General features: G+C 21.5%; 3 protein-coding genes across 4 annotated transcripts; 2 read left to right on the top strand and 1 right to left on the bottom strand.

Moving 5' to 3' along the window:
- Positions 1-430: 430 nt before the first annotated feature.
- Positions 431-4223, top strand: Pbp95 (proximal sequence element A Pbp95). Its single transcript, XM_011502873.1, has 5 exons — positions 431-1506; positions 1725-2810; positions 3549-3957; positions 4128-4136; positions 4216-4223. Exons 1-5 carry the CDS (start codon positions 439-441, stop codon positions 4221-4223), a joined length of 2580 nt encoding a protein of 859 aa, XP_011501175.1. The 5' UTR covers positions 431-438.
- Positions 4224-4938: 715 nt separating this feature from the next.
- Positions 4939-10761, bottom strand: LOC105364711 (lipase maturation factor 2). The gene is made up of 10 exons (XM_011502718.1): positions 10399-10761; positions 8860-9043; positions 8681-8782; positions 7803-7996; positions 7381-7559; positions 7011-7260; positions 6733-6938; positions 6418-6661; positions 5726-5942; positions 4939-5287 (listed from the first exon to the last, which is right to left on the bottom strand). The coding sequence occupies exons 1-10, from the start codon at positions 10490-10492 to the stop codon at positions 5035-5037; spliced, it is 1923 nt and encodes a 640-aa protein (XP_011501020.1). The 5' UTR covers positions 10493-10761; the 3' UTR covers positions 4939-5034.
- A 237-nt stretch (positions 10762-10998) lies between these two features.
- On the top strand, positions 10999-12707 carry Alg13 (Alg13 UDP-N-acetylglucosaminyltransferase subunit). Of its 2 annotated transcripts, none has more exons than XM_011502716.1 (3): positions 10999-11095; positions 11995-12084; positions 12175-12707. In XM_011502716.1, the coding sequence occupies exons 2-3, from the start codon at positions 12001-12003 to the stop codon at positions 12595-12597; spliced, it is 507 nt and encodes a 168-aa protein (XP_011501018.1). In that variant the 5' UTR covers positions 10999-11095; positions 11995-12000; the 3' UTR covers positions 12598-12707. The 2 variants fall into 2 exon arrangements, with proteins under 2 accessions (XP_011501018.1, XP_011501019.1); XM_011502717.1 differs by lacking the exon at positions 10999-11095 and adding an exon at positions 11455-11481.
- Positions 12708-12839: the final 132 nt, after the last annotated feature.

Below are 12839 nucleotides of genomic sequence, written 5' to 3'. Positions count from 1 at the left end.
GTTTGCAATCTAACCTTACTTCACCCATCTATGTAACAATATAACAATCTTTATTTTATCTTTATATATTCTTGAAAAATATCAAAGAATAATGTAGTATAACTTATATATTATTCGTTGTATTTTGTTATTTTACCAAAGGAATAGGTAAATTATTACTTTGTTTAAAAATTTATTTAAAAATTTATTTTTTAAAATTCAAATAGGGTTATGTTTTAATACATTTTTTCCATTATTTTTTATATATGTATTCAAGTAAAAATGTAACTTTGCTTCTTTGTTATTTATTATGTTTTATAATGCATACATTTTTATTTATTAATAAATAAAATATTTAGCATTCATATTATTTTATTTAAAAAATTGTAAACAATATGTTGAAAATAGTTAATAGACTAATATACTACCATTAATATAATTTTCAGAAAAATAATAATCATGAGTGATGATGAAGATAATCAATCTTTAATAGATGAAATTCAGGCCTTAGAAGATGCATTAGATCAAAGACGAACTTTAAGCAATAAGGAATTTGCTTCAACAAGTGGTATTTCAAATATAAATACTTTAAAATTAGAAATAAAATTTGGACACAATCATAGTAATATTTATGTCGATGAAGGTGATCTTGTTATTGATGATTTTTATGAGAATTATGATTGCAAAGATTTACAAGATTTATTAGAATTAAATAAGAAATTAATTGAATCTCTTTTATTAACACGTGATAATGTTATTAATCTTCTTGAAGAATGTTTGAAAAGACAGCAATTAATTGAGGAACAAATTTCGAAAGATACATCATCGTGGTATACTAAAATAGTTACATTTAATGCTGGTATGCCTTATTTTAAGGATCAAAAATATTTTACACCGAAGCAAAATGAGGATACAATAACTAAAATACGAAATGGTGAATTACGCTTGACGGAACTTCAACGCATTCATCGTTGGAATCAAATGGATAAGAGTAATTTATTAAAAGCTATAAGGCATGAAGTAACACTAACTTTATTAAACAAAGATGAACCTGATGAAGTGTATATTGATAATTCAATTACTAAGACAAGTCAGCTCCCTAGTGATGTGAAAAAAGCTATTGGATCTTTAGGTTCAATGAAATTTGATTGGTTAAAAATAGCTAATAACATTCCTGATAATAAGCACAATGCAGAAGAATGTGAAGTTATGTGGAATGTTTTTCTACATCCTGACATTAATAAACAAAAATGGACTAAGAAAGAAGATAAAGATTTAAATCGCATAGTAGAAGAATATGAATTTGAGGATTGGGATAATATTGCCACAGCCTTAAAAACAAAGCGTAGTGGTTATCAGTGCTTTGTTCGATATAATACAAACAATTGGAAAAATCTCATGAAAGGTCAATTTTGGTCTCCAATTGATGATAATACTCTTATTTATTTAGTAACTCAATTAAAGATTGGAGATTATATTCCATGGGGATACATTGCTAGCTGTATGAGTAATTGGACAAAACAACAGGTATTTAATGTAATTAAATTAATTTCAGTATTTCGTTTCAAAAATGCTATCAAAGTTACTTTTTAATTATACTTAATGTACAAATACTGTTATTAATATTATTAATATAAACACATAAAACTTATATAAAAGATTAGTGAAAGATTTTTTAATTTATAATTGTATATATATAAAAATTGAATATTTAAAAACATTTAAATATAGATTTTTTAAATTAGGTATACTTTCGTTGGACATATAGTTTAGCATCACATTTAAAGAAAGGAAGATTTTCAAAAGAAGAAGACCAAAAATTGATAGATGCAGTAACAAAGTATGGGCCAAATTTTAGCAAAATATCTGCTTTGGTAATGACTAATAGGACTAATATTCAGTTAAAAGAACATTTTCAAACCTTAACAGCAAGAAATTGTAAAATTAAAAAGATTTGGACAGTAGAAGAAGATGCATTACTTATTGAACTTAAAAAAAAATATGGTTCAAACTGGGTAAGAATTGCTAAAGAAATGCCAGATGTTACCAGAGTTCAAGCTAGACAACGTTATACATTATTGATTAGATATCAGCAAAAAGGAGTTCGTTTGGAACAAATCAACCGAAACGAAAATCCAGAAGATACAATATCAACTCACACCACTGTTACATACACTACTAATACACCTTGGTCTCGGGAAAATAAAGAAATATTCATTAAATATTTAAAGATTGATGATCAACTTATAAATTTTTTTAAAAAAGATAATATACTTAGAAGAAAGTTTGAGCTACAAAGAAAATCGTATCACCCTGAAAAGTTAAAAGAACATACGAAAAAACTTTATAACATATTATTAAAATTGAATGCTAACTTAGATGTACCAGATTATATTACTGATGAAATGGAATTAAGTGAATTAAATCAACAACTCTTAGCATCTTTACAATATTATGTTCGTAAACGAAAAACGTATTTTAGTAAAGATGTTGAACGTATTAGGCTACAAATGTTTGGTCCTCAAGACCCAGTACAAGATAAACAACGATTTATACCTGCTTTACCATTCAACTTTCGTCTTCCAAAACATAAAAGAAATAGTTCTAATACAATTAATTTTAATTTAGATATAAGAGAATTTCATCAAACAGAACTTATTATGATGTTCGAACCCAATAGGTATGTGAGAGAATATCTTGGAGAAGACATGGAAAATCAATTTGAAAAATTAAAGAAAACTATAACAGTTAATGCACAAAAACCAGAAAAGATTTACTCATTAAAATGTAAATCATTTGCTAATTCAATTTTATTTGATAATCATCAAAATGTAAGTTTATCTTTTGCAAAATTATTTATTAAAATATTTCATAGTTTTTCATTGAATGTATTAAAGAACCAGTATACTATATATATTTTAGTCAATTCATAAATTGAACAAAAAGTGTAAGTTGCTATATATATTATATTTTTAGACTTACATAAATATACATTATTGATAAAATAAAAGTACTTCAGAGCAAAGGTATATTTCCACAGTATGAAATTAACTTTTTATTCAATATAATATTTAAATAAATTAGTTATTGAGAATTATAGTTTCAGTTTATAACTCGAATCTGAGTTAATGAATCTATTGATAATTGATTTGTAAGGATAACATTTTTAATAAAGATCTTTCTTTATTGAACATTATATCTTTTATGAAATATTTATAGATATAAATAATTTTAGTTAATATAATAAATTAATTCAGAAGTAATTAATCTTTTTTACTAATTATATGAATTTTAAAATATTAAAAATGTGGTTAAAAACGGAGCTCTTTTTTTAATTTTAATTAAATTTATTAAAAAATAAAATCAATATAAATTTTTTATTATTTATATATATGTTATATAAATATAAGTGAATTAGTTTATAAAAGGAATTTATTACAAAATATTTTAATTATTATAACTTCCATTCCTATTTTTGTTTATTTATGAAAATAATTTGTAAATTATATATTTGATAATAAATAATATAAAAAATATATATAATAACAAATATGATCTTAAATTTTTAGGATATATTTAGAAGATCTTCGATTGCTATACAAAATAAAAAATATGACTGGGAATCAAATAGAATGATTTCTAAAAATTCATTTAAAGAAAAAGTGATAACTGATAATATTTCTATTCCAATAATAGAACCTAATAGAACCACGCTTCAGGCCTATCAAGAACTTTTACTTATATCTGGAACTTTTCCTTCAGAGTCAAGTGAAATGAATTCAGATTATAAATTAACTCCCAGAGGTCGTGAAGCTTTATATTTATTCAAAAAACGTTATGAACAATTATTTCATGTTCCTACTGGATTATCAAGAATTATACCACCAGATACTGTCGATGAAAGTGCATTTTTGCCAGCACTAGAAAAATTGCAAAAAAAAAATGTTAAAAGAAAGCGCTTAAAAAAAATAATTAAAATTATAAATACTGAATATATTAATTCTAATTAATAAAGTACATTTTAGACTTTCTATTGATTTTATAAACAAAGTATAAAAATAAATGAGAAATTGTTTAATATTTCTTGTTTATAATTTTAGTGATATATTTAAATTTATTATTAAAATGTAAAAATGATATCTTTATAGTACTAAAAGGTAATAAAACCTACATTGTTTTAAAATAAAGTAATCTGTTTAAAGTAAATAAAAACATTTCTTAACATTATTAATTCAGACAAATAAGTATAGGACCAATAACATAAAATAACTTTTCTGGAAAGAAATTTATTGTTTTTTTCATTTAACAAAATAATTCTAAATGTAATATGTAAGATTTTTCAGCTTACTACCTTATGATACATTACAGAAAGATACACATTTATTTTAAATATTATTGTACAAAAAAGTAATGAAATCTTTCATAAAGTTAAACATAGTACAATTGTCAAAAATGTTTGAACAATCTTTTAACTAAAATACTAGTTTATACTTTAATCTAACTTCATTTCTTCAATAAATATTAGTTAAGATTTAACCATATATTATAAATGAAGTGTGCTATTTATAGTACAATGTAAATAAATATGGTGACTCGAGAGAAATACAATTTGTAAATTAATATTGTATTATTAATTAATATTTTATACAATTTTGCATAAAAATTATTTATATCTCTTTGTTTATAATTATAATTTATATTAATCATAAATAAAATATAATTTGAAAAGAGCATTAGTATTGTATTATAGTACTATTAAACGATGTGTTATAATAAATAGATAATGACACATTAAGTCTGCAAATATATTTTAAATATAGTTCTCAAACATAATCATATATTATGCAAAATATTGAAAAAATCTTTAAAAAGTTTGAATACAAAATATGAAGCTTAATTATTAATTTACAGAACTGTAATTAATATTAATAATAATAAACTTTGTTATAAAATATACTTCAAATAATATAAAAAGTCTTTTCTCACTTCTTTTTACATGGAAATCAATTTTTATTCTATTTCATATTTGACACCATTCATATTATAACTCATTTATTAACCGGTCATGATTATTGCACATCCAGCTGTGAACATGCCCCAGAGTAATAGAGTTGCCTCAACTTTGCTTACCAGAGATCTAATAAAATCAAATACTATTTTCAAAGTATTATTCATCACTTTAATGTATGGTTTATTTTGAATAATTTTTTTTTTTGATAAATATTCAACTAGAGGTGGATGATCACGACTGAAGATGGGAAAATAATCATTTATTCTTTCTCTTATCCACCAAGATTGCACATTACCCCTAAAGAAAATAATTGATTTAAAACTTTTTATCAATATAATTACTTATATTTTATCAAAATAAAATGTAAATGAAAAATAATAAATATTTGATTAATTGTATACAAAAATGTTTTAAATATTTAAAATGTTTTTAATTAATATTGAAATATGTAATGTATACACATTAAGATTTTTTAACGAAATTTCTGAATTGTTTATTCAGATGACATACTTTCAGCTTAATTTAAAAAGTTTATTTTCTAAAGTGAAAAGATTTTTTTAATATTCCTTAAGAAGCCAAATATGTAACAATTAAATAAATTATAATAACAAATTACATCAAGTATAGTCTACAATCATTTTTATCCTTTTTTTACTCAATAATTACCACCAGTAATATAAATTATTTCATATTAACTATATATATATTAATGCTTCTAATTTTTTTGGTACTTACTTTTTATTTGATGGTGTAAAATGGTAATGATAAAGACTAGCTCTGATATACTTTGGTGGATTATCACGAAAGGGGTTTTCAAGATTATTCATTAAATTTAAAACTTCCGATTGTCCATATAAAAGTCTGTAGGCAAAAGACATTAACCAAGGATTTTGACTATAATTGCCTAATGCAGCAAACCACATTTGCCAATCAAGACGTGGTTGATATGGAGCTATAAATAAAAAAATAATATACATTATATCTAATACATTTTTTGACTATTCAGTATTATTTATTACAGTATAATTATAAAGTTTAAATATGAAACATAATTTATCTTAAAAAAATATTCTAATAAAATTAGGTAGCATTAGAAATATTTACAAAATGAAAGTTTAAATATTTCAAAATGTTTTAAGTAATGTATAAATGAACAAATTATGAAAATAAAAAAATTAAATTTCATTATTTTGGAAGAATTCAATTGACAATTTTATATTGCATCAAACGAAATGTAAAATTTTGTTAAATTTTATATCTTATAAATCTTTCTCTCTCTCTCTCTCTCTCTCTCTCTCTACACACGCACACACACACACACACACACACATATATATAGTTAAAAATTAATCAATAAATTATTAAATTCAAATAATTTATTTATATATAAAATTTAGTTTATAAAAATATAAGTAAAGTAAACTTACCAACAAATGGTAACGAATTATTAATATTACCAGGCTTATACAGAAAATGATATTCCTTCCATGGTCCTTCAATATTATTACTTCCTTCAATAATTATTTCTGGTCTTCCATTAACACCAGTTATTTTTCTAAATATTCCATAACTATTTGTCAATTGCAGATGATTTATTTTTGAGTGAATTTCTTTTAATTGAACTGGAAGAGTCATATTTAATTTTGGGTACAAAGAAACTGTGTATGGTACCTATCAAATTAAAAATGTTTATAATACAATATTTAATATTTTAATTGCTTTTATATTAATAATTTACTTACAACACTGACAGCAAAAATAAAAGCAACAATTGTAGAATATAACAATGTTATAAGTGTTGTAGTAATTTTTCTCTTAACCCCTTTAACATTCATAACTGAATTAGTTACTCCATTAGCTACAGTAAAACTAAGTGATATTAATGCTACATACACAGAAATGGGAATAAAACGAGAAAGAATGTTATTAAATTGTTCTTTTGTAAATCCTGTAAAAAATATTATTTGTACATCATATTTTAATGAATTTAATATTGAGTCAAATAAAATAAAAATTTTACCTATTTGAGATGAAATAGACCAATCTTTAGTAAACTTAAGATTATAATACACATAAGTACTATAAAAAATTCCTGTGTACAATACAATACAAATTATAGTAGACAAATAATAAAAAATTCTTGATTTTTCAGCTTTCGATTTCTTTCTATAAAAGAAATGATCATCTAATAAGGATATACTTAAACAAATTGTTAATAAATTGAAGAAGTTATAATTTCCTGTTGTAATTATATGAATTTGAAGAATAAGCTGTAAAACATTCATACCATCTTAAACATAATATAGTGAATAAAATATTTTAAATAATACAAATATTATATTAAAGAAAATTAATATAAATAAATTTTTGCAATCTTTATGTATACCTACTTGTAAATAAAAGGCTATAACTCGAACTTTCTTAATGGGAAAAAAGAAGAGAAAAGGTATAACAAGCTCCAGTATATTGGCGCCAACAGTATTAAGTCGTAGATACCAAGATGGTAAATGATGAGCATACCAAGCCAAAGGGGTTGGAATACATTGAGATTCAAAATACACACTTAGGGCTGAGAAATAAACTTTTTATTAATTATCTTTATATTAACATTGCACAGTATTTAACTTATAATTTTTACTATTGAAAGATTTTTAATTTAAAACTAAATCAGTACATCATAAAGTTTTTAAATTCAATTTTGGAAAAACTTAATATTATTAATATAATATAAATTCCATCAATGATATAAATAAAAATACATACTATTTTTAAAAAGTATAATTTCATAGAAAGTATATTATAGAATAATTACCATCCAATTTCCACCAAAGCGGGCAGTCAGAAGTAAGCTTAATTACTCCATTAGAAAAAATCAGACGGAAAAAAAGCCAACGCACAGTCCAAAATGTTAGTGAATCGCTTGGAGTACTTTTTTTTATATGATTAGAATACCAAAATGGAGCAACAATTATACATAGAAAGCCAGCTTCCAATAAAAGATTATCCCTAGAATTTTTTGATAACAGTTTATTAATATTAAAAAAAATAAGCGATAGCGATAAAACAAAATAAATTAAAATAGTGTAAAGGTCTTAAATTTTCTAAGAAAATAAAGAGAAAACTATTTGCCTTAATAATAAAATATTAGTATTAATAATTTATATAATTTTAATATTTTAATTCTATAATTTTCTTTTTTGAAATAAAATATTAATATAATACTAACAAAAATTAAATTTTATTAAATATTATAAATAATATTGAATTTGATATTATAAATTTCTTATAAATATTCAATTTATTCAGATAACATACTTAAATATATATAAATTAAATGAAAGTTAAATTTATTAGATATCCAATACTTATTTATAAAAATGAAAAATCTTAAATATGTTGGTGATTATAAATTTAATAATTTTTTTATTGTTCTATAAAATTGTTAGGGGTGCTGCTCTTTTATCAATTAAGTCATATGATTAAATTAAATTAAATATATAAGTAGAACTTTCAAATAAAAAATTCCTATTTCTATTACATTTTTTTGTCCATTTCTTCTTTTTAGTATTTATAAATGTTTAAATCAATTTTTAACATTTTACAAATTTCTATTTGTTAGCTCATCTATTTATAGACCATAGTATTATTTATTAAAGTAATCATGTTATTTATGATTAATATTATTCTCACCATTGGAACCACATAAATGTTTGACCTATTTGGTAAATAGAATAGTATAGCGACCATAATATAGAAAATATTGGAGCAGAGCAGAATTTTTGTGATATGAATCTATGAAACAAAATATGTTTTTAATTTTGTAATCTTTAAAATTAATATTTTTGCAATCTTTCTCAAAAATTAATTACCCCAAAAAAGAGATAATTATTCCAATTAATGTCAAAACATCAAGCATATATTCAACATTTAAACCAAGATAAGGAGCAAACCAAAGTAGAGTTGGTTTTTGTTTAAATTTTTGTAAAAGAGATATTTGAGCTTTTAGATCCAATTGTGTTTTTCCTGGTAGTATTCCATTATCACCATATAAACCTATATAAGCAAAAATATTTTTGAGTCATAAATTATATTTAAACTGTAATTGAAATTATAAATTTTTTTTTAATTAAACTTATTTTTGAAAAAACAAAAATATTTTAACTTTGCCAATATAGCTGTGTTATATATTTAGCAATATATTATGTTTTATATACCTAATTTTTTATATTAAAATTAAATTAATATGAAAAAAAATTAAGTCAATACTATTAATATAATGAATAAAAAAATTCGAAAACTATTAATAAAATAAAAAATAAAATACATGCAAATACATATATGCATAAAATGCAAAATATAATAAATTGAAAATAAAATCAAATTAGTGACTGTATCCAAGAATTTTATTTTATTATACATTTTATACAATTTTATTATTAAATTATTGTCATAAAATTATTTTATTACTAAATTTCTTGTTAAAAAAACTTGATATTTATTGTTATTTTTAAAAAAAATTAGGTTATTGAAAATCAAAATTCAGTTAAAAACTAATTCGAAAACTATTTGTATATAATATCATTGGATATATTTATAAATTTAAAAAAGATTCTATTTTTATATTATCTCTATTATATAATTATAATCAAGTTTGTACATAATATTAATTATATTTAAAAAATGTTTTTATAAATATATTATAGTTAATAACAAGATTTATTAAAACAGATTAAATATTCATCATGTTTGACAATGGAGTAGAATACAAAATTTATTTTATAATTTATATATGTAACCAATAACTTGATTAATTTTAATATTAATGTTAGATTAACATTAATTAGATGGAAATATTGTAACTAAAATAAAAATTTTTAAATTACAATAACACTAAAAGAATATAACAAGTCTATTTGAATTTTTTCTTTATTTTTTAATAAGATATCTATTATAAAATAGTTTTGGTTTTAAAAATATTATAAAATTAATTGTATTCATTAAAAATGTATACAAAATTATAAATTTTTGGAATATTTTTCTTTAAATTTAAGCATTTTTATTTAATTTTTACAAACTTTAATAATTTTTAACCTTATTTGAATACATTGTTGTAATAATGGATAATTATCTTAAGCAAAATTTATTATATTGACAATATTGTAATTGAGAGGTATTTTTACAATAGACCTGTGATCTTTATAAATAGTTTAATTTAAAAATAAATATTTATTTCTAAAATTTGTCATATCGAACTTCAAAAAAGATGCTATATACTGAATTCATACTTTCCTAAGCTGTATTTTAAAAGTTAACATTGATATTAAATGGATTGTATTATTTTATATTCATGTATAATTTTTGAAAATTATTAGTTAAAAATGAAAAGACGGCATACCTGCAGCACTTACCGGGAATCTGAATGTAGAAGCTGAGGAACGCAAATAGATAGATAATACACATTCCCCTAAGGAAAAGATTTCGCGTATAACGCACTGAAACCATTCTGTTAATTTTTTGAATCCTATTCTTGGTTAGAAGTAAATGTAGTTAACTATTTTTTCAGCAGTAAGCTTGCTTATATTCTGAAATAAAATGCTGCAAATTTAACAACGAAACCGTATGCAACTTAGAATATTTTAGTTAACGGTGCGCGCTTTTTCTTACTCGAAGTTTTCTATTTTCATTGAACTCCAATACCAGTAGCACCAAAACCATGAACTCGGTTAAGTTGAAGAGTTGGAATGTCGCCTTAATAAATTGTAATATACTTCACCCCTAAACAGATGTATACTATAGATGCCTCTGCAAGTACTAAATTGCTGTATGTTTTTTTCCGTATAGTTAATACCTTCTTTCACTTATTCAGATAATATATATTTCTTATTCTTTTAAATAAAATTTGTCGGTGTTTGGGAAATAAAAGCAACCGATGTTAATTATGTCTTGCAAATTAATATATTAAACATAATAATAATACGAAATGACATCGTTTTATTGAAAATATTATTTATAGTATCAATTTATATCAATATTAATATTTTAATATTTAATATTTTTTAATATTGATATTACCAGTTTTGTCAAGTTTAAATAGTGACCAATAAGGTAAATATTAACGAAGTATTTAATCATATACGTAAAACGAAACATAAGGATATAAATAATTGAAGAAAAATAGATATAATTTGGAAAAGTAGAATATAAAATATGAATGTAATTAAATTTACCACTTTCTATAATATAAACTCAGATAGCAAAAATTAACAGGCTTCTGTAATATGATTTAATTTTTTTTATATACTCAATTTACTTTAACCAATTGTAAAATTTTCATTATGTTGATATATTTTCATATTAATAAAACAAAACTCTCTGATTAAGTAGCCATAAAAAGATTAACATTAATATAAATTTGTAGAGTATATTTTGTAAAGTACATAAAATATGTTTTCTTCTAATAACAAGAAAATTGAATTCACGTATTAGAGTTTGTAAGTAATATTTGTTAAAATTTCAATTTGCATCTATAAAGTAATTAAAAATAACTATATATTTAAAAGAATCACTGAATTAAAACAGTTGAGTTCATTTAATCTTTTGCTAAATTATAAATTCAAATTAAAATCAGTTATTTAATTATTTGTACTTGTATTTATTAATAAAACTTAAATATTTTATTTTAGCAAGTAAAACTAATGGATAAAAATTGACTTTTATAATTTTAATGTTGTGTGTATATAATATATATATGATAATTTTAATAAATATTATTACTTATTACTTATTTATATAAGAAATTAAAATTTTATAAAATACTTATACGTGTGGAGTTTATAGTTTATAATAAATTCTTGACTTTGTAAATTTTTGCCTATATAAATAATTCATAATAGTTGTGTAATTAAGTGACTATTGATTGTATATAAAATTTATTTTAATTTATACATAAATTTCAATAAAAATTAATATATTGATTTTTTTAATACACATTATAAATTTTGTAGAAAAAAATGAACAAAAGAATACTTGTTACTGTTGGAACAACTAAATTTGATGAACTTATTAATACTATAACCACTAATGAAGTGTTACAGGTAAATATGTGTAAATGAATATACTTTTACTATGATAAAAAAATCATTTATAAATAATATTTCTGCACAGATATTTGTATTCTATAACAGGAACTTAATAATCAAGGATATAATGAATTGATATTACAAATTGGAAAAACGAATTTTCAACCCAACTGCTCTTCTAGATGTGGATTTAATAATATTAAAGCTTTTCATTTAAATTCATCCTTACATGAAGTAATGAAATCGGCTGATTTAATTATTAGCCATGCTGGAGCAGGAAGTTGTCTAGAAGCTTTAGAGTTATTGAAACCTTTAATTATAATTATAAATGATCATCTTATGAGTAATCATCAATTAGAACTTGCTAAACAGCTTTATAAATTAGGATATTTATATTACTCTAATTGTAAAGGATTATTGAAACTTATTCAAATAGTAAATCTATCTAAGTTAAAACCATATCCAGGTGATAAAAGTAAAGATATAGCAAGTATAATAGATAAAATAATGGGATATTCTAATTTTTAATATATAAATATGCTAAAAAAATTGTATCACTAATTTGTAATGTGTACCCATACATTTACAATTTTAAATTTATAAAAAATTATTTGTTTGATTTTAATACAAAATGAATTACAACGTATTTTATAAATATAACATGAAAATATTTAATTCAAATATATTTATATAATTTTTTTATAAAAATCAAATTTAATATAATTACATTAAGAAATACATGCTAGTGGGTACCCATGCATCTGTGTGAG

Source organism: Ceratosolen solmsi, unplaced genomic scaffold, assembly GCF_000503995.2.
Source record: "Ceratosolen solmsi marchali unplaced genomic scaffold, CerSol_1.0 scaffold15, whole genome shotgun sequence".
Taxonomy (NCBI): Eukaryota; Metazoa; Arthropoda; class Insecta; order Hymenoptera; family Agaonidae; genus Ceratosolen; species Ceratosolen solmsi.
The sequence above is the reverse complement of the archived record's forward strand: the minus strand, read 5'-3'. Positions and strand labels throughout refer to the sequence as shown.